Below are 22,113 nucleotides of genomic sequence, written 5' to 3' on the forward strand. Positions count from 1 at the left end.
CCTTCGATAAGTGGCCATCTAGTTTCATCAGTGTAACGCTTCTAATCATGATCTCCTAAAACTGGATAAAACATTATGCTTTGAATAATTCACCAATACACTCCCAGTTAAGTTCTGATTTGAATGATCTCAGTTCATTAAGAATTGATGTTGGTGAAGCACACATTTCACAGTGCCTTCCATTCTGCCTTTTTTTGTCTCCTCTTTTTTCACCATCTAAATTATGTATGTGTCTGAAAAATATGTGGAATATCTCCTGCCCTAGCTATGGATAGTAGCAATGGTAATACTCTAGGCGCAATGTGATTTCTGCTTTGAGAACATAAATAAGGGTATTAGAATTCATCATCGGAACATGTCTTAATGTCTTTAGTGTTGTAGTGAGGTTTTTTTTTTTTTTTTGCTAGTCTCATATCATTTTATTATTTAATTCATTCATTATCTAATTGTTTCTTTTCATTTTGCTTTCATATTCATTAACTAAGATCATGCCAGGAAAGGTAAGTGAACATCCATCCAACCCTGCCCGATGCTCTCTCAGACAGGCACATAATTTTAACATAGGTGCCAGGTATTCTTTGGAAACCCAACCCATGTAATGTTTATTAATATCACAAGTCACTGACAGAATAAATATTGTATATTCCCATCTTCATATAGGGCAGTTCAGCCTTGTTCTGACACTGCTTGGGGTACAAAGTATGGCCATATACAGAGAGATACTATCACACAGCATAGCAGACTGAGTACAAATGTAAAGTCAGAATCTAGTCATTCCTAAGTTTTGTTCCATCTTTATAGCCAAAATGACCATATATGACTAGATATAAGGTATCCTAAGAAAGGAAGAGTCAACTGCTAAGAAAATCGCCTGGGTCAGTTTTAAAGTAAGTCAGAGAAGGCATTTACCTTGGGCTTCTAGAAAGTGACTGAGCCCATTGTAGTTATGTTTATAGCTATGTCATATCACTTTCCTAGGGTAATATCAAAACCCTGCTTTTGCTTAGGATGTGAGCCCCCTAATCAGACAGGTACGACTAAGCTGTCTTCTCTTCTTTTAGAGAGTTGTTTACTCTATTTGAGCTTGGGGCACAGAGTTAAGGTGGCCATACACGCACCGATAATATCAAACGAAACCTCGTTTCGTACGATATTCGGTGCGTGTATAGTATGTCGGCGAGTCGACCGATATCGCAGGAAGCTGCTGATATCGGACGACTCGCCGATCGGACCAGTTTGAAAATTTTGATCGGGCGCCATAGAAGGCGCCTGACCAAAATCTCCCTTCAGTGCTGAATCGGCAGAAGGAGGTAGAAATCCTATTGTTTCTACCTCCTTACCTGCCGATTCAGCCCTGAATGGTGTGTGGCGGATCTGACGATGTTTCGTGCGACCGATGGTCGCACAAAACATCGTCAGATCGCCACGTGTATGGCCAGCTTTAGTCTGAGCAGGCCAGAGTTGTACCAGAAGTACCTTAAAGTAATTAAGACAATTCAACCAAGGCAGATACCTGGTCATTCCAGCAATGGGTAGCAGTTGCAAGAATGATCCTGCTGACAGCCACAGGGAAATGTATGCTCATCCAAGTATATTCTATAGGTAAGGTGAGAAACTACTACTGGCGTTGTAATAGAAATGCCAGTGATTGTGTGTGCAGATTTGAGACTCTAAGCCACATTAAACATTTATACAAAGTGCGTTTTCATTTATTTAAAATACCAAGAGAATAAACTCCCAGCACTTGTAAAAGGGAAAGTCTGTAATACTGTATGCTGCATTAAACTAAGAAAGTATTGTTCCTCCTACACAGATGTGTGGTCTTGACCAGGGGACTATATCTCTCCCTACATATATAGCTAGCATTGGTAATATAGTCCTTTTATGGTCCTTAGCTGAAGCCAACAAAAAAGCTATTCCATTTTTGAGTTAAGACAATGAGAAAAAGGTTCTTAACGTTACTTAGAGGAAGTAAATGATATACAGCAGTCTTTATTATTGGATTCTGTGCATCCCTAATAAACAGGCCCAGAGTTAGACATCACAGGGAACCAAACATTGGTTGGGGCCCAATCTGAGGTGGAAAACAAAATTAATATAACTAATGGATGTTCAAGTTTTACAATTGTTATGAAGTATAATACATGTTTTTTACTTGATCAACATTGTGGCCCCTGAGATTCTGGGGACCATAACAGATGTATCCTAAAATTATCCATAATATCAAAAATAATTTCTGACCACGGATCAGTGTGACTGGCGACCCAGGGCATATGGCCTAAAGCTGGCTTTGTGGGTCATGGTACATCTGCATCTGGTTCAAAATACAAAATGATTGTAATGTCTGTATTCATGTCTATGAAGATTCTCATTCATCCAGGTCATGATATACAGTATCTAGTAGAATTAAGTCTAAAAAGTCCAGTTGTTTTAGACTTAATTCTACTAGATACTGTCTGTATTCATGTTATATGTTACAGCTGCAACTCTTTGGCTGAACTGCCAAAGCTAAATACAAAGACTCACAGGCCCCACTGACACCCCACTCCCTGAATACTATACACACACACACACACACATTTCTATGGCAAAAAAATGTGTTAATTAAATGTGACCTAAGCATTCCACAGCAGTGTTTCTTAAACAAAATGTAGCAGGATGACAACTCCCAGAAAGTTTTGAGTTATGAAGCTGGGTTAATGCATAGAAGGAGCTGTAGTCCATCAGCATCAGGGTGGGATTCTTATAGCAACAGTGGCCAATAAATGTTCTACCTTGATCTTCAGGGCCAGAGCCCTAGTGAATGCAAGGTGATCCTCTAATAGGCATCCTGTTTAATATGTTTACATCCAACCTTCTCTGGATCAGTCCAATGTTAATTTGTAGAGTTCTTTCAATTGGTTAAAATGAGGTGTTACATTACAAGAACATTATTCAGTATGGTATGATATGAGCCCATTGGGCCTGTACATAAGTGCTATACAATGAATGCACATTGCACCTATGACCTAAGTTGATCTTATTTTTATTATAATGAACCTTGAATCTCTTTTCCCACCCACCCTTGATAAAAATGCTGTTTACCTATGAGGTAGTGGGCTAGAAGTTCACAGCATGGCAGCAGGGTGATATCTGGGTGATGGTGTTGCTTACAGAGGGACAGTAACCTTGGTCATGGAAGGGGTGTCTCAAATGTTTAATTGTATGGTGGTGGCACTGTCCCCACCAGACTGTAGCTCATTGCTTGCCCATCAGACAGAGAAAAGGTTAATCCTCCTAGTAAGAGTTTGGAAAGCATGCTGAGCACATGGAGACTTGCAGTGAGACAGCAATAGGAGGAGAGAACATCATGGCTGCCTTCCTGTGCCAGCTGGAAACCTTCTCTCCTTTCTACCATGAAAACAGGATATTTTGATAGCACCTGATTAATTTGTAACATTAAACAAAAATGATGCTAGGATGGCTCACAAGTCACTTGCTCTGGAACATCTGCGCTACAGAACATGAAATGTCACCCACCCACCAGGATCTGACTGCAAATGTTTTGCAAAATGATACATAACGAAAAGGCAGCAGATCTGTATAAAACATGTGACTGGCACTGGCCTGGATTCTAGGGCAATAACGATCAAAACAAAAACAATAGCACACTAGGGATTCCTCAGGCACAAGTTAAGCACCTCTACTGATTATATTGCCTTCTGTGTTCCCATATCTTTCAGTATATGCAAAAGAGTTATCAAACCTGTGATTCCCAAGTTGTTGTTGCAGCATTGGACCCCTGCTTTCCTGATTGAGATTGTTCCAGTACCAATTTGTGTTCTTACTCACAGTACAGATATTAAAGGACTTTATTACTGATCTACCAGATGGCAAATATTTTTTTAACTTGCAGTATAAATAAAGCATGAAATGCACCAAGAGGAGGAGTATTGGCAGGATTTACATAACAGCAAGCAAAAAAGTGTCATTAAATAATTTTTCTGCCCAAGGGGCTCAAGTATAAGGTTAAATAAGGGTTTTGCCAGTGCTTATACAGAAGTTTTTAGCAGGTCCTACCAGACCTTTATATGGATCATGTATTTATTAGAATGTCTAAAATCCAGGTTGAAAACAAACAAGCTGTTTATATACTTGCACATAGCTAAAACCATACTGCAGTAAAATGTGGGTATACTGTAGTTCAGCTTGAAGATAGGCAGATGTGGTTGTGGGTCAAGTCTAGTAAGGCATGTTGCTTTCAGTTATTTCACATCAGTTTCTCAGCTCCCTGTCCAGCAGTCTAATCAGCCTTGAATGAGGCTACCTCCACATTAAATAACAAGGCTACATTTCTAGAGCCATGTCCTAAAAACCCTTTTTCCTAGGGTAATATGCATTTTATTAGCTGCGGTCATCTCGGAAAAATGTGGAGATCAAACCTCCCTTCACCAGCTTGAATAAGAAATGCACAGCCAGTGGATATTGCTCAGTAATACCCACCATCTGCCTTGGACAGTACATCTCACATTCAAGTGAACAGAAAGTGAAGGGTTTGTGGGCCTCTACAATTCTCCTCTAGAGGTTATTGCAATGGCCTGTGTATCATGGAACTTAAGAATTAATACTGGTGGAGAATGGAATCCTTAGACATCACTGAGACAAGTAACATTGAGTAGGACACAAATAATTGATTTTTATAATCCCTGGCCCACTGCAGGCACAGAGTCCAGCGGAAGCAAGCAATTATATACCGGATTGCTAAGAAATAACAAAAATTGTCTGTTCCATCTGATTGTAATACATTTATTGAATGAATGTTAGATTTCGGGAAAATATGTTCTACTACAGCTTTGAACATACATGTAGTGCTTGATACTGGATACTTCTGGCTAATTTAATTTATTTATACCTCCAATATATTCATGTATGCAGATCAGGAAATTACAAGTGTACGGTTTCCCCCAACCCTTCCATTAATCTTTTACTTGAGATTCACTACAGAACCTAACACATTTTATTTCTTTCCCAAACAGTTCCTCCATGGGCTTTGGCTACCATCATTATTGTAGCTGGCCTTCTTCTGATATGCTGCTGTTTTTGTATCTGCAAGAAATGTTGTGGCAAAAAGAAGAAGGGCAAGAAAGGAAAAGACAAGGTCAAAGCCCAAATTAACATGAAGGAGGTGAAGGAGCTAGGGAAGAGCTACATTGACAAGGTAACAAAAAGTTTTCAAGAGCATTTCTTTGCAGTGTGAACACTTAGGGGCACATTTACTTACCCACGAACGGGCCGAATGCGTCCGATTGCGTTTTTTTCGTAATGATCGGTATTTGGCGATTTTTCGGAAAATTATCACAACTTTTTCGTTGCCTTTCCGAATGTTGCGCAAAATCTGGCGATTTTTTCGTAGCGTTAAAACTTGCACGGAAAGTCGCGCCTTTTTCGTAGCCATTCCGAAAGTTGCGCAAAATGTTGCGATTTTTTCGTAGCGTTCGGATTCATTCAAGTCCTATGGGAGGCCTCCAAAATCATGCTAAGTCTGAAAGTTTCGCCCGCCGCTTAAGAGCGCTCAATATGAAAAAGTCGCGACAAGATACGAGCAAATCGTAATGGCTACGGAAAACTCGCGTTTTTTCGCGAAAATCGTATTGGTAACGAAAAAGTTGCGACAATTTCCGAAAAGTCGTAAAGGCGCCGAAAAAATCGCAAAAATACGAAAAAGTCGCAAAATGTTCGTTTTCCAATCCGGATTCGAATTCGTGTCTTAGTAAATCAGCCCCTTATTGTGATCATTGTTTTTGTCCCTAAGTCAGTGTTTTTCAAACTTTTTTGGGCAAAGGCACACTTGTTTCATGAAAAAAATCACGAGGCACACCACCATTAGAAAATGTTAAAAAATTTAACTCTGTGCCTATATTGACTATATATAAAGTAATTCTCTTGAATAGGAATCAAATAAACACAAAGAAAGTATTTTATAATTACTTTATTATATATATATATACACACAAAAATTTTATATTATATATATATTATTATTAATTGTTTTCTTACATGTCAGGCTGTCTTGGGGTGCGGCATCCAGGGGTGTCCCGGGATTGTCCTCCGGTGGGGAGTAGGGCGGCTGTGCATGGGCCTGGCCCCTGGTGGATCTGGTCTGTCGGGGCAGGGCCTGGGCAGTTGCTCCCCCCGGTCGGGTTGTGCCAAGGCAGGATAGTGCTGCCTCTCCTCTCTGGTTGCTCCGCCCTCCTGGATCCGATGCCGGATGACGTCACAGGCAGTGACGATTTCCGGGCATCAGGGAGCCAGGAAGTGTAAGGTGTCCCAGAGGGGACCAGGGGAGCCTTGTCTGCACCTACGGCACAACAGGCAACATCTCGCGGCACACTAGTGTGCCGCGGAACAGCGGTTGAAAAACGCTGCCCTAAGTAACCAGCTATGGTGGTCAACTTGTAGCCAACAAGCCAACTAAATATAGCTGTAAATTCACAGGGCTTAACCAGCCTGTAGCCAGGCAGAGTAAAACAACAATAGCAGCAAAACAAAGGCAACATCAGATTAAACTATTTGTCCTAATCAAATGTTTTTCAGCATTGTAACTTCATAATATATTAAGTTGATAGTGCCAAAGAAACAAGGGTGTAAAACTGGTCATTCACCAGCTGTAAAGAAATGCAAATGCCATCTACCAACCAACTAATGACATTAGAATTCCTTTTCCTGTTTATTCCCCCTTTTATCAAAGTAACAACTTTCATTAGACAGTCCTGGGTTTTGGTTTAAATATCCTAAATGTCTTTGTATAAGAGGCATTCTCCAATGGAGAGTAGCCTCTGGTGGCCACAGTAAATGTTCTTGGAGCTCTTTTATATTTTGAAATTATTGTTTTCTGCATACTATGTAGCTTTGGATACAGTTATTACTACTACGGGTTCTCACTGCTAGAAGTTTAAAAGGTTGATGGTAAAAGAACGCTTTACATGTGTGACATTATTCTGAAAATGCTCTCTGTGTGTGACTTTATAGCTAGAACACTTTCCAGGTGTGACATTACAGCCAGAATGCTCTTCTTAAGTGACTCTATAGCCATAATCTCTTTATGTGTGATAGTATTGCCAGAAAGCTTTTTACTTGCAAAATTATAGCCAGAATGCTCTTTATGTGCGACATTATAGCTAGAATGCTATCCACATGAGACATTATAGCCATAATGCTCTCCCCATTTTACATTATACCAAGAATGCTCTTCATGTGTGCTTTTATTACTAGAATGCTCTTTATGTGTGACATCATAGGCAGAACGCTCTCCATGTGCGATTTTTAAAAAGCAGACTAGCATTTACATTTTCCTTATGAAATAAGCTATTTATCTAATGTACCAAAGCGGAAAGAATATTAGGATTAAACAAAACTCAATTACTCTGAAAAGCATTAGAATGAAACATCATTTTGTATTATTGATGGATAAATCAAAGGTTAATAGAAGGTTTAAAACATAATGATGTTGGAGGTTCCCTGATAATTAATATAAAACGTAACAATCAAAACCTTTTTCTTGTAATTAACCCATTTCTCAGTTAAAGGTCGTATTTTATTGCAGTAGAGCCGGGAAAATTTAAATATAGTGGTGTATATACATTTGGGTAGGAGCAGTCAAGGTTTTTTCTTTGAAATATGATATGATAGCAAAGCTTAATATGTTTACAGAAAATTAATTTTCTGCATTTTTATATTTATACATGTGAATGGGAGTTTCCATATTGTACAGTAGAGTATGAAAGCCTAGCTTTTCCCCTAACATTTACTTTCTGCACATTTGCACGTGAGAGGGAGTTTCAGGAGAAGCACTCCCTGCAGATAGCAATAGAACAGCATTATGTATTTATGGCTACTTGGATTTTATTAAAGTAAAATGACTATTTATATCTGAAACAGTGATGTTCTATTGTTGTCTATCATGAATGCTGTGCTGAGCCACAGAGTAAGAGTGTCCAGCCTCTGCCAGAACCGATTGTTTGGTAAGGTCACCAAACAAGCACATCTGTGCCGAATTAGTCAGCCATGCACATTGCCAATCATACAGGCTGAGCAGTACCTAAAGCCATTGTAAAACAATCCAGTTCCAATGTTTGTTAGTAGATTTTAACAGGGACATTTCTGTTTTTAGGCTGGGAGGGTAGGAATTCCTATTATTATTTCTCTTCAACTTTGTTTTCATTAAGGGTTTAAGCAATTGACAGAGAAAATTATTGTTTGCCTTCTCCAATTTTGTTTTCCGTTTTCTAATACAGCTCATAGAAACCCATGCAGTCACTAGTCATGTGTGTTGTCACTTCCACTGCCTCGGTGTGTCTATGGGGCAGATTTTTTATGCAGTGTAAAAAAACAGCACCAAAATTCACCAGACATCACCAGGCTTTGCAGCGTAAAAAATGGTGTAATTCTTTTACACGTTTTTTCCTAGAGCTACTTCCGCCAGAACTTACTTACACAAGGTCTGAAGTGGCATAAAATAACAGCCACAAATCTGGTATTTGGGCAATGTAAAATAAAACATACCTTGATAAATATGCCATTTATTGTGCATTATTTTTTGGCGATTTTTGTTTTACACAGAATAATAAATAGGCCCCCAAGTGTATTACTAAACTTCTGTTGTAATATGGTGGGAGCAGAGATTAGCATTAAAGAATTGGGGTCCTAGGTTTAGCTCCAGCCAGGGCACGCTCTACATGGCATTTGTATGTTCTCCCTGTGACCCTATGTAGGTTTCCTCCAGGCATTCCAGTTGCTTCCCCCCTACAAACATACTTCAAATTGATTGACCCAGGAGTTCAAGGAAGACATTAAGGCATTACACCCATTCTATTTATTTAACATTTTTCATGCCAACGCATCATGATGCAGCACAATTACATCAATATACTGCCATGGTGCCAAGATCTAAACTACATAGTGGACTGCTCACAACATAATAGTACTTATACACAATATACTAGAGTGTATTATAAGTTTTCATATTATTGTCTTTACTTATCATTTTTATGCAGGTCCAGCCAGATGTTGAAGATCTTGACCCATCACTGTTGGATGATGTGAAGGATGAAAAGCCCCAAGAAAAGTTGGGAAAGCTCCAGTACTCTCTGGATTATGATTTTCAGACTGGACAGGTAAAGTCAATCACTTAGTTTCATGGTGGCATTAATAGACCCAGCACTAGTTACCCAAATACCTAGATACAGATGGTCTGATAAAGTTGACTAATTTGGGCAAAATGAAGTACATCTCATATTTGTGTCTTGTTTTGAGACAATTTCTGGTTCTGTTGGAAAATCTTGTTGGCAAATGCAATCATTTTCCAAGAAGGATTTCCAAAAGGCACAAAGGCATGTAAACAATAACTGAAGAAATGAATGTACTGGGTAGTGTTTAATTGTTTTAAACCAGACCATGGCCTATACTGGATAACTTATGCAACTGCGTGTAGCCATAATTGCCAGTCATCTGCTCATATAGCCAGTGGCCCTATCAGCAAGCTTGCTTAACTCTACTGTTGTATGCTGCATGGACTAATGAGGCAAATCAGAAAGTAAGGTTTAATAAAACTCATTCTGCTTCGCTCTACAGCTGGTAGTTGGAATCATACAGGCAGCAGACTTACCAGCGTTGGACATTGGTGGTACCTCCGACCCCTATGTCAAAGTCTACTTACTCCCAGACAAAAAGAAGAAATATGAAACAAAAGTGCACCGCAAGACCCTAAACCCAACATTCAATGAGTCATTCACTTTTAAGGTAGGACACAAATATATTAATAGCACCCATTGATAAATGTGGTTTTAAAAATCTCATAGAAATGAATAGAAGTGAACTTTTATGTATTCTAATCTAAACTCACATTTTGATAAATCTGCCCCTAACTGTGTATTAATTTTACCCACTCTATGCCCTTAAATTCCAAGATCCTTCCATATGGCAACCCCAACCCCTTGCATACAATCCATTCTCTCCATATAAGAAGGTTATGAGATCATTACAGCTGATCTTGCCCTACCAGCCTCTAATTGCATAGCACTAAAACTGATTTGGCATATGTGGGTTCTACAGTTTTCAGTCATTACTTTGAAGTATTCTCTTTCTCCGTGTGCCATGCCTCGCTATTGATGTTATAATAATGTGTGGCTAAGCAGCTATGCAGGGTTGTTAACTCTGCAGTAATGATGAGCAGATCAGAAATTTCCCCCCAAATCCCAAACATTGCATTAACCAAACCAACCTGAAATCCTCTTCATTTTATGACCCCCTCTCTGAGTGGCCATACGTAAGCAGATTTTGACTGCTGATTCAGGTCAAACAATCTAATTAGCCCAATATCGCAACCCTACCAAAAGAGCGGATCTTACCATGTATGACCACCATAACTCCCTCTAAAGATGTAAAGATAAGAGATTGGCTAAGGGATTGGTCCAATTATATCACCAAAGTGGAGGTGCTCTGCTCAAAGTTTGACCCACCAGAACCCATACAAGTGCCGACTTTCTTAGTCCAAACCTGCCCAACCTGCTTTACAGTTCCAGTCAAGTAAATATTTACCCATTTCTACCAAATGTGTTCTATTTTTTAGGTTCCTTATGCAGAGCTTGGAGGGAAAACCTTAGTCATGTCAGTGTATGACTTTGATCGGTTTTCTAAGCATGACGCCATTGGGGAGGTACGTGTTCATATGAACACAGTGGATCTGGCACATGTCATTGAGGAATGGCAAGATTTACAGTCAGCAGAGAAAGAAGAAGTAAGTGCCACCAGTACCTGGTAACAGTCTTATTGTTGGCAAGGATATCACAGAAATATGGTTCTAAAAGATTGGAGGTTGAACTATCCACAATCAGGCCAATGCAGTAGCAATGGTTACTGACGTTTTGGGTTTTAAGAGGAAGGTTCGTCAAACTATTGTTTTGCACTGGGCTTTCCAAGATCATGTACGGATTATAATCTATGTGCAACATTCTGTTTTACAGTATATTCAGAATATACAGTGTTTTGTTTTATATACAAAAATGTTGACTTTGGTAAAACCAAGCAAGCATTCTATCATTTACACTGGCCTCTAGAGGCCACTTCTGGCCAAAACAACCTAAAAATGTGTGCAAAAATGTGTCTTTCCCAAGGTTTTGGTAAAGGGAAAGCAATAAAATTCTTCTTTGAAGCCCACTTCTGTCCGATTCTAGGGGTTTGGACACTCTTCCCTGGAGGAAGTTTAGCTGTTTCTGTGACATCTCATATATCATAGTCATATATCATAAGCGCTGTGTGCAAAGTGCAATCTTGGGTGCAAAACATCATGCTGACTACCCAGAATGTAGAATTTTTCCAACAATTTCATGTAATTGCAGACATGGGAGGAAGTTGTGGTCAACACAATGGCAACTGATGTGTGCTTTTATATAAATCGTACACAATGCCAGCGAAACATTTTTAAACTCAGGATTTTGTCATTTCTGGTGCTTGAGGTCAAAATGACATCTATGACTTCTATCCAATTGGGGTGCGGGCTCTATTAACATGCACTTCCAGTGGGGGGGGGGAAATTATTTCAATATGATAAGTGCTCTTTAATTAATTAGCAAGTATTTTTCATTGTGCATGTTGAGCGAGCTAGGAGACCAAGCACGGCCACTATGTTTCCCCTAAGCATATTATAGGCTTTATTAGCCTGCACTTCCAGTGGGGGCAGAAAAATTTGGTATGATAAGTGCTCTTTAATTGAATAGCAAGTATTATTTAATGAAGCCGTTAGAGCATGCGAACAGTAAAAGTTAAGGCCCCCATACATGGGCCGATTTTTTACTGTCAAACGACCGATTCCCGAACGATCCGATACTATTGTTAAGTTATCGTATAGTTGATGGTGTGCGAACGATCGTCGGCCCACTAATCGACCTGACATTATCGTCCCCAAAATCGATCGGCCAGGTTTAAAAATTTTAGTCGTTTAACGATAAAATCTGCCAGTTGGTGTGAGTGTCAGACAGTTGTCTTCGAACGATTGTTCTCTGCGCATGTCATGATTGCCAGCAGCGGAAGTCAACGAACATAAATAAATAAATACCGCTTCCACCACAAAATTGGATCGTACGTAGATGTACGATCGTAAGTATTCTACGATAATGATACGATGAAATCTTTTGCAAATTATCGTTGCCCATGGATGACATATCGTATGGAAACCTGATCGCCATACAATCGTTTGTCGATATAATCGTTCGTCGCACAACGAGTGAAATCGCCTCGTGTATGGGGACCTTAAGTGTTGTTTTTTGCAGCAAAAAACTTGCCATATGCTCGTTACAATCCAAGAACTAACAAATGGGTAAGAGTCCAAATGTGAAAAATTCTTTTAATGTCCCTATGTAAATCCAAAGTCACAAAAGAACCTTACACACCAGTGAGGCTATGATTCAAAGTTATGGATCACCGGTTTATTGACCTAAGTGCACAATTAGGGGGAGATTTACTAATCCACGAATGGTCCAAAGGCGTCCGAATGCGTTTTTTTCATAAAGATCTGTATTTTGCGACTTTTTCGTCGTCGCCGCGACTTTTTCGTATTTTTCCCGCAACTTTTTCGTCGCCGTCGCGAAAAAATCAGATTGGTTTTTCCGCCGTTTACAATCGCTCAATAAGAAAAAATCGCGATGGCGGCGAAATAGTCACGCAAAATACGATAAAGTCGCGGCAGCAAAAAAGTTGCAACAAATACGAAAACAATTCGCAGACGGCGAAAAAGTCGCAAAATTTTAGTTTCCAATCCGATTTTTTCCCTTTCGGGATTCGGATTCGTGGATTAGTAAATCTCCCCCTTAGTGTTCAGCTCTTGCTAATTATAGAAACACACAAAATCCAACATTTTCAGCATTATGGCTGCAGCCAGGAGTGGATTGCTGTAAATGTACGACACTCATAGATATGTGTGACAGGATTTTCAGCCATTATTAGAATAACATCCCCAGCACATGCTTGTTCCTGCATCTTTTTATTTACTGGATCCCCAGTGTGCAATGATGCCTGATTTACCTTTAAATGAATAGGCTCCCCGTGGATTGTGCTATCTATATTTCTCTTTCTGTCTGAGACTTTGCATCTATCTTCTTCACTAACTGTAATATGAATACATTCCTTTTTTATTACCACTTGCTTGGATCTAAATCGTATAGCTCATCTTGTATTCCTAGAAAATGGAATGAAATAAAACCTAGAGGGGCAATGATCTATGCCTTATGCAGAAACCATCTTGGTGCAGTCATAAGTGTTCTTAATAGGTACATTACATATAATTACACAAGTGGCCAGATTCGAACCAGACATTTTCTTGCATGATTCTAACTTGGCAAAATTAGAAAATGCCAACCTGCATTTAATGTATATATACTGTATATATATTTTTTTTGGAATAACAGAACTAAAAATAATTTTGTAGGAAAGGTTTGATACAGTTTTTATCCTGTATAGCTTTCAGGGGTCAAGAAAACTGCCCTGGTACATTAAAAAAACTGACATTTTATAAGAATACATTTTGGAAAGATAATAATTATACACTTAGTAAAACAATGGCCTAATTAACATGATGAATGGTGGAGTGATGTGTAATTCTATTCTCTCATATATACATATGCTGTATCCTTGTTTATTATATTCAATATTCATCAGTCATTGTAACATTAACAAAGTCTACAGTATAAAGAATATTCCAGTGTTACAGTCAAATAGTAAGAAGGTTCATGGCACTAATGAGATAAACAGAGGGATCAAAGTTCCTTTGTAATAAGTGTGTGAGTGCACCATATTACAAAGTAATTATTTTGCCAGGTATCCTTCTATTAGGTATATAAAGACGTTTATAGTGACAGTTTGGTAAATGATCTCAAAACGAATCGAAGAGAAAACCTTTACTTGAGCATGAAAGCTCTTGACATGAGCAGCGCTGATAAAAGGAGCAGCCATCACTAGAACACAAGTAATGGTCAGACATAATACAGGAAAGAGCCAAAGAGACTGGAAGGCAATTAGACAGTATACAGTAATTAGAAGTGAGAAGAGCTGTTAAAGCACAGTCTCAAGCAGCCACATCTTAGGACAGACTGAAGTACTCTGATGTATGACAGGGTAAACCAAGATATATAGTTATAAGTATTATTAAGTATTCTGATTTGCACCCAAAGTGAATTTCATATAAAAGGAATGGTAATAGAATTGTGTCTTTGGTAGCTTGTTGCTATACTGTATTTTTCAAAGTCAAAACAGTTCACTCCCCACATTCTTACTGGTGTTCTGGCAGCATTTATCCTAGGTCCAATTACCAATCTCTCTACCCCCCATGCCCCACTTATGGGCCAACCCAAGAGTTTAGGAACCAATAATCTAACGATAATGTTAAACAGGAAGATTGTTGTGTTTTTGTGATGAATCAATAATTTTGTGGATAACTTTCCAATGTAATAAAAGGGAATACCCTGTGCTTGTTTCACATGGTTGCAATTATTGCCCCAAAAGCCCAGCAGGAGCAGTTTATGGCAATGATTACATTCAGGTACTGATAGCAATATCTATTAAAGTAGACTTTAATCTTTGTTATAGTATGTTATAGACTCTGTATGTAGAGCAACCTATTCAACACAGCAGGCCTACATTTGTAGGTGGGAACTTCTAGTTCAAGATTTTTTTTTTTACAAAATGGTACCAAAAAATGGCAGAGCTGGGCTTTCTTATTACCTTTATATTCTCATGTATTTATACAGATCCTGTATGGGGGCTGTATATAGCAACTGGGTTTTGTGCAACAGTATTTGCCTTCAGGATACCATGCTGGTGACTTTATATGCATTAACAATGACTTCCAGTGACTGAAAATAATAAGATAATTCTCTGATTCTCTGTCTCTTCTGGGAAATAAGTTCCCAGATAGAATATTATGCACATTTTACAGAAATTTAGAAATGGTCTGAAGACAAATTGTTACACCCTTAATGGAAAAGATAATGTAATTTACAGATACTTAGACCGGAAACACTAGCAGATACTCATACAGATTCATTTTTTCTGGTATTAGAATTTATTCTTTACATAACTAGAACTCTACAGTCCATGGACATATAGAAATACTAATGCTGGGGAGAGAAATTGGGGATTAACATGGCAGACACGAAAAATACTGTTGATAAATAGACTTTGGAGTAGGCAAAGCATACAGCATCCTCAGATCAAACCAGAACAACATTGGGAAACCAGTGAGGATTTTGGCAACTGTACCACAAATCATCTCCTTCCTTGCAGTCGCCAGGGTTTGCCTTAATTACATTTAAGTTTAAAATGGTTCTCAAATATTAACAGATTGTGACATTTTTGGGTTTGAGTATTCAGGGCAGCCAATGAGCATTGTTCTGTAACACGTAAGGCTGGATACCACCTCAGTCCTCAGCTTTGGGTCCCATAGGGCAGGCCTCCACTATGGTAACCTGTCATACAGAGTTAACAGTCGTAGTTGTTTAGTCATGGAAAAAGCAAGAAACTCAAGACCAAAGTTACATAAGGAGGTGGCTGGAACCCCCTACCTGAAGGGCAAAATCTATAAAAGAGATGTTTTGTAAGCTTCCATCAATTTATACATTAAGTATGCTTGGAGCTCAGTTTCAAAACAGTTAGAGGACTGAAGGATAGACACCCCTCATGTAAATACTTCAAATATCAGTTATTATAGTATGCTGGACTATATAATCTAAGGATATATTCTCACCACACAGCCCATCTGTGGATGCAGGCATATATGTATGTGTGTATATATATATATTATATATAATATAATATATATATAATATATATATATATTATATATATATGCTATTTTGACTGACTAGTCCAGTCAAGAGGTTTAGTCTTGATGCTCTTATTATCAGATGGGCAATGTCCAAGCTTTAAACATGCTGAGATTAGTAAATGTATCTTCCTTGCCGTGTTTTATTCCTAATGACAAATATTATCCCCCCCCCCCATCTGTTCATCCTTTAGAATGTAATATGTTTTCTTTTGAATTACAGCAAGAGAAACTGGGAGATATCTGCTTCTCACTGCGTTACGTGCCCACAGCAGGGAAGCTCACCGTTATCGTGCTGGAGGCTAAAAACCTCAAAAAGATGGATGTTGGGGGACTTTCCGGTAAGGTTTATTGCATGTGTTGGTGCGTCACTGCATATGATAGCATGAGCAAAGCATCCATGAGAGTCAATAGCCCCGACTGTGCTGCTGACAAAGATGTGTGAGTTATTTATAATAAATAAAAAAAAAACAATGTAGTAACAGCCGTATGGTTAATACAGACCCCAGAGACAGTCAAGAACACAAGTTTTGGGATACTATAGGGGATAATATAAGTAATAATGTCTTGTAAAAATAAAGATATTAGAAGTCCCAGAGTATTTCTATGACCAAATATAGCGTCAAATCCACAAGCCAATCCACTGTGACTTTTAATATCTTCATCTTTTTAAATATGGACAGAAGTGCTGCTTGAATGAGCACTAGCCTTTATATCTCATAATACAAAGTTTGCATTATTGCATTAGTCACAAAGAACCTATTTAAGAATATAATTTACAGGTTATTGATGGATTTTGTATCCATAGACCACATACACAAAACACTGTTGTTACATTGGAGACTTAAGGAGTAATTTATCACTCATCAAGCGCAAGAATCAGAGAGGTCATCTAACCCCATGTCACTATAAATGGTAACATACACAAAAAATGCCCAGATTGGTCATCCTAATGACATGGTATTAGTTAAAATCTCTGCCTCAGTTTAAATAAGTACCTGTAATTTTTCCTTATTGCTGGTTACTAATAGCTCTGGGATAAGCAACCTTTAGGGCTCCATCTGTTGCTATGCTACTATTCCCAGAATCCCCAATCAATACTTTTGTTTGGCCACTATTAAAAGTTGTAGATCTGAATCAGCTCACATGCCTGCTATGCTGGTTCATGTTAATATTAAACCTACTCTTTTTTGAAGGTCCTTGTCCTTTTTGCTTTTGCAATTTAGCATGACTACGGCAGTTGGCAGTTCAGTCAAAAGCCAAAACTTTTCAGTCAAGCGATGGTGTTATGGGAAAGGGGACAGTTCTGGGACAGACGTAACATTCCCTCTGGCCTCTTAATGTCTCACCAGACCCATATGTTAAGATTCATCTGATGCAAAATGGCAAGAGGCTAAAGAAAAAGAAGACTACTATCAAGAAAAATACCCTAAACCCTTACTACAATGAATCCTTCAGCTTTGAAGTACCGTTTGAACAGATCCAGGTAAGTAGGACTAGTGCTGACCTTCCAACAAACTAGGGCTAGGTGTATGAGCAGTGGCAAGCTCTGACAGACTAGAGTAAATAATGACCTTTGAAGACACTAGATGTGATATGTGAGCATTAAGCAGGGATAGAGCTGGGTTTCAGAGCAGTGAGCAGGGTTAGCACCGATTTCCAACACACTAGGGCTAGGCGTATAAGGACTGAACCAGATTAGCCACTGCCCTTCCAAAAGGGCTGTGGAGTCGGAGGCAATTTTGGGTACCTGGAGTCGGAGTCGGCAAAAAATGAACCGACTCCTACTAAATTTAAATGGGAATAAAAAAAAAAAAAATAAAGCAAGTTTAAATGTCCCAATTCACAAACAGTCATAATTAATTACTTCTCTGCTATAAGAATAAAGCCCAATGCACACAGTGCATAAACGAACACGTTGGGTGACCCATGAAGCTTTTCATTTACTGTATGCTTCACTAAATGGCAGGGTCGGACTGGGGGGTGAAGGGCCCACTGGGGCTACCGCCCCGGGGGCCCTGCACCCCCCAAGGTACCTCCATCGAGGGGCCTCCATCCCCTGCAGGGGCCCCCACCGCGCACCCCTAATTCACCCCCTCCATAGGCAGAGGGTGAATTTTTTGTTTGGGGAGGCTAAAAGAGGCCATACATAGGGGAACATAAACCCCCAAAAAATTAACAGATGTAAACTTTCTCAGAGCGGTCCTCTGACCGCTTTTGGAAGTTACATCCATTTTCTGTTTATATTTGTCCTTAAAATTTTTTGCAGTTTTATACAGTTTAACTTCTAACAACAGGCTTCAGCTTAACAGCTCTATATTAGACTCTTTTATAGTGAAGACACTACTAGCTACTAGTAGCAGCTACTTGTCATGGCTACTAAAACAAGGCTGATCATTTACTGATAACTGTCTCTACATGTGTTTTAGCAGAGGCAATTCTCAGTGCTGTCTGTTACTGGAGTTTAGTAGCTGTGAAAAAGTAGTTGTTAGTAGTGTGTCTTCAGCAACTATTACCAGTCTAAAAATGAAAATATCTATAAAAATACAAAAAGATTGTTTAATGCAAAAATGCACAGAAAAGCACAGTGGTATGTTTATTCCTTAATATCTACCTAACTAAATAGTTAATTACTGTGTAAATTGGTCATTCACATAACATGGATGATTTAAGGGGAACTTTACTAAAGTTAGAATTAGTAAGATTTTTTTAAGCATCTTTCATTTGATCTATAGTTAATATTCTGGCTTTTTGTAGCCTGCAAACAAAAATGCATTGTAGGGAATTTGATAAAAAATAAAATAAAAAACCCAACCAGTCCGACCCTGCTAAATGGGACGTAACGCACAGTTAAGGTGCGGCAGCTCCACTGTGTCGTGTCCCTCTGTTACAGGGAACACAATGCCCACTGTGAACCCAGCCTAACTCTTACTGGTAACTAATTAAGTAAAAAAAATTGCAGGACTAGAAATACTTGTATACGTGAAGGGAATGAATAGTTAATAGTTTAAAGGAACAGTAACACCAAAAAATGAAAGTGTATAAAAGTAACTAAAATATAATGTGCTGCTGCCCTGCACTGTGTGTTTACTTCAGAAAATCTACTATAATTTATATAAATAAGCTGCTGTGTAGTATGAGGGCAGCCATTCCTGCACTGGTACAGCTGGGGTGTTTGCTACAGGAACCCTACTATAGTTTATATAAATACCCTGCTGTGTAGCCCCGGGGGCAGCCATTCCTGCACTGGTACAGCTGGGGTGTTTGCTACAGAAACCCTACTATAATTTATATAAATACCCTGCTGTGTAGCCCCGGGGGCAGCCATTCCTGCACTGGTACAGCTGGGGTGTTTGCTACAGAAACCCTACTATAATTTATATAAATACCCCGCTGTGTAGCCCCGGGGGCAGCCATTCCTGCACTGGTACAGCTGGGGTGTTTGCTACAGAAACCCTACTATAGTTTATATAAATACCCCGCTGTGTAGCCCCGGGGGCAGCCATTCCTGCACTGGTACAGCTGGGGTGTTTGCTACACAAACCCTACTATAATTTATATAAATAAGCTGCTATGTAGCCATGGAGGCAGCCATTCAAAGGAGAAAAGGCAAAGGCACATAGCAGATAACAGCTAAAACATTATTGTATTCTACAGAACTTATCCGTTATCTGCTATGTAACCTGTGCCTTTTCTCCTTTTTTCCAGCTTTAATGGCTGCCCCTGTGGCTACACAGCAGCTTATTATATAAGTTATAGTAGTGTTACTGTAGCAAACACACCAGTTTTACCAGTGCAGGGCAACAGTGCATTATATTTTTATTACTTTAAAGCTCTTTTATTTTTTGGTGTTACTGTTCCTTAAAGACTGAAGCCTTAAAACATTTGAAAAACTGCTGTAATTCAGCTGTAATGTTAGCTTAAACTTTAAACATGACTGGGATTCTAGGGAAATCATTAGAAGTAGGAGTATAGATACAATTGTCTTATCAGTTTATTATCAGTTCAGTTGTGTTTTAAGTGCCCCTTCCTGGATGTATAAAATACATTAGCATATTAAAAACAGAGGAGTCGGAGTCATGGAGTCGGAAGTATCAGAAACTGAGGAGTCGGAGAATTTATCTACCGACTCCACAGCCCTGCCTTCCAACCCACTAGGGCTAGAACTATCACTGAGCTTCCAACAGGCTAGGATTTGGTGTGTAAGTGCCTGTAATTGTATCTCACTTTAGGGATCAAACACCTGTTTGTGGGATGAAAATTAGAAAGTTAACATCAGAAAGCAGACGCAGAGCCAGTCACCAATGCATTATACAAAGTAATAAAAATGTTTGTCTCTATAGAAAACAAAGTTCACTGATGCCGATTAGTGATCGCAAGATACTGTATACAAGACATAGGCCAAGGGTTTGGTGTTGCTAATCAGCAGTTTAGTAGAGAGGCAGAACTATTTAACGGACACTTAACTCCCCCCACAAAGAAATGTAGTCTGTGAACAGCCTCTTTAACCTTTAAATACCTGCCACTCCACTCACATTTATAACTACATTTCAATATTTACTATTTTATTATGAAGAAATGTTTATTGGTGGCATATTGTGAAATATATCAGCCTAATCAGCTGCTAGAGACTTACTTCCATGTAACAGCCCATGGTGGAGAGTACACTTACTATCTGTGATTCTGTCACACTGCACATAAAGCTTAAATACATCATAAGGAATAAAAAGCAGATATGTCCCCATTATAAGTAGAATATTTCCTGCAATCTAAAACGATAAAAAAAAAAAAGATATCTTTCTATTCCATAGAAGAAACATTTGTTTTAGTTAAGGTGTTGAAAAGGCAGTTCAAAGTCTACCATCTAGAGTAATAGAATGAATGCCTTTGGAAAGTGTATCATTCCCATGAAAGAGGATTACCAAGAGGAAGATTAATGCAGCTTTATAGTTTATTTTATAAAATTGGAAGTGTCTACCAGAAGCAGTTGGTAGATACATCAGATAGCTTTAGAAATGGGTTGGCTGCACTTTTAGCTAAGGAAAAAATACAGGGTTAGGCTGGATGAACCCTCAGTACAAAGTTGATCCAGGGACTGTCAGGAAATAATTTTTCCCCCTCTTTTGTCCTTTTTGATTTCCTGGATCAACTTGATGGGCATGTGTCTTGTTTTAATCTAAATTACCATGTTATCATTTGATAAGGAAGTGATCCAATGGGGTGGACTCCTACAAATTTTGTATTAAGTGCATGATTAGATATAGGTTCATTCAATTTAACTTATTTTCTATTACAGAAGGTGCAAGTGGTTCTCACAGTACTCGATTATGACAAGCTAGGCAAGAACGAAGCAATTGGCAAGATCTTTGTGGGCTGCAACGCTACAGGGACTGAGCTTCGCCACTGGTCTGATATGCTAGCTAACCCCAGAAGGCCTATTGCCCAATGGCACACTCTACAGCCAGAAGAAGAAGTGGATGGTGCCGTCGGACTGAAGACCTCATGATGTAACTTGCTGTGTGTGAGCGAGTGCGAATGAATGTGGGCACATGGAGGTACTTGTGCAAACGAGTATTGGGACCAGTGCTGCTGTGTGTATATACATGTTCAAAGCTGTAGCTGTGAAATAGCTTTGAGAAACCTCCTGTTTTGTGGTTATTTGTAAATGACTAAAATATTTATATAAAACTTGGCCAAGAGGCAGTATCCTTTTTCAATATAAATCTCGGCTGGTTTAGTATGACAACTAAAGATACTTGAAACTTGAAAATAAAACGCTCTTTTCTTATAAGTGACGCAGTACAGGGGACTCGACATCTGTAGACTTAACTCAGATATTCATTTTCACAGCTAAGAGTCACTAACACTTAGTTGCTTGATTTGTAGTTACAGAATTGACCAGAAATGTGGTAGGGAGACTAGCTTTGCCTTAAATAGGGATAGGTGAAGTAACAATATAAAAGTAACCCAATTAATTACCATTAATACTGCTGCACTTGGGCGTAGTTGCTATGAGCTGCATACTGTGCTCTCTCTTTGTTATATGAAAAAGGATTAAAGATAGTATTTCTCCCAAAACTAGCTGAAACCGATGTCAAGGAAATCTAGCCTTTAATTTTATATTTGAACTCATAGATTCAAGGAACCTATTGTTTTCACATACTATAGAACCATACTGTTGCTTTATTATGAAATATATAAGATGGCTGACCAGAATGTGTACCTATTACTTGGAATCTGACATGGGCATAACAATATAGGCA

General features: G+C 38.8%; 1 protein-coding gene across 1 annotated transcript in view; it reads left to right on the forward strand.

The window, feature by feature from the left end:
• Positions 1–21,573, forward strand: part of syt5 (synaptotagmin 5) — a 130,958-nt gene extending 109,385 nt beyond the window's left edge. The window contains exons 3-9 of the mRNA XM_002938275.4: positions 5,016–5,197; positions 9,033–9,152; positions 9,610–9,777; positions 10,607–10,774; positions 16,074–16,191; positions 17,203–17,336; positions 21,147–21,573. Of these exons, the coding sequence (XP_002938321.1) occupies positions 5,016–5,197; positions 9,033–9,152; positions 9,610–9,777; positions 10,607–10,774; positions 16,074–16,191; positions 17,203–17,336; positions 21,147–21,356 (1,100 nt within the window). The 3' untranslated portion in view covers positions 21,357–21,573. The remainder of the gene's footprint in view (positions 1–5,015; positions 5,198–9,032; positions 9,153–9,609; positions 9,778–10,606; positions 10,775–16,073; positions 16,192–17,202; positions 17,337–21,146) is intronic.
• Positions 21,574–22,113: the final 540 nt, after the last annotated feature.

The sequence above is a fragment of the Xenopus tropicalis genome, chromosome 7 (genome assembly GCF_000004195.4).
Source record: "Xenopus tropicalis strain Nigerian chromosome 7, UCB_Xtro_10.0, whole genome shotgun sequence".
NCBI classification, from domain to species: domain Eukaryota; kingdom Metazoa; phylum Chordata; class Amphibia; order Anura; family Pipidae; genus Xenopus; species Xenopus tropicalis.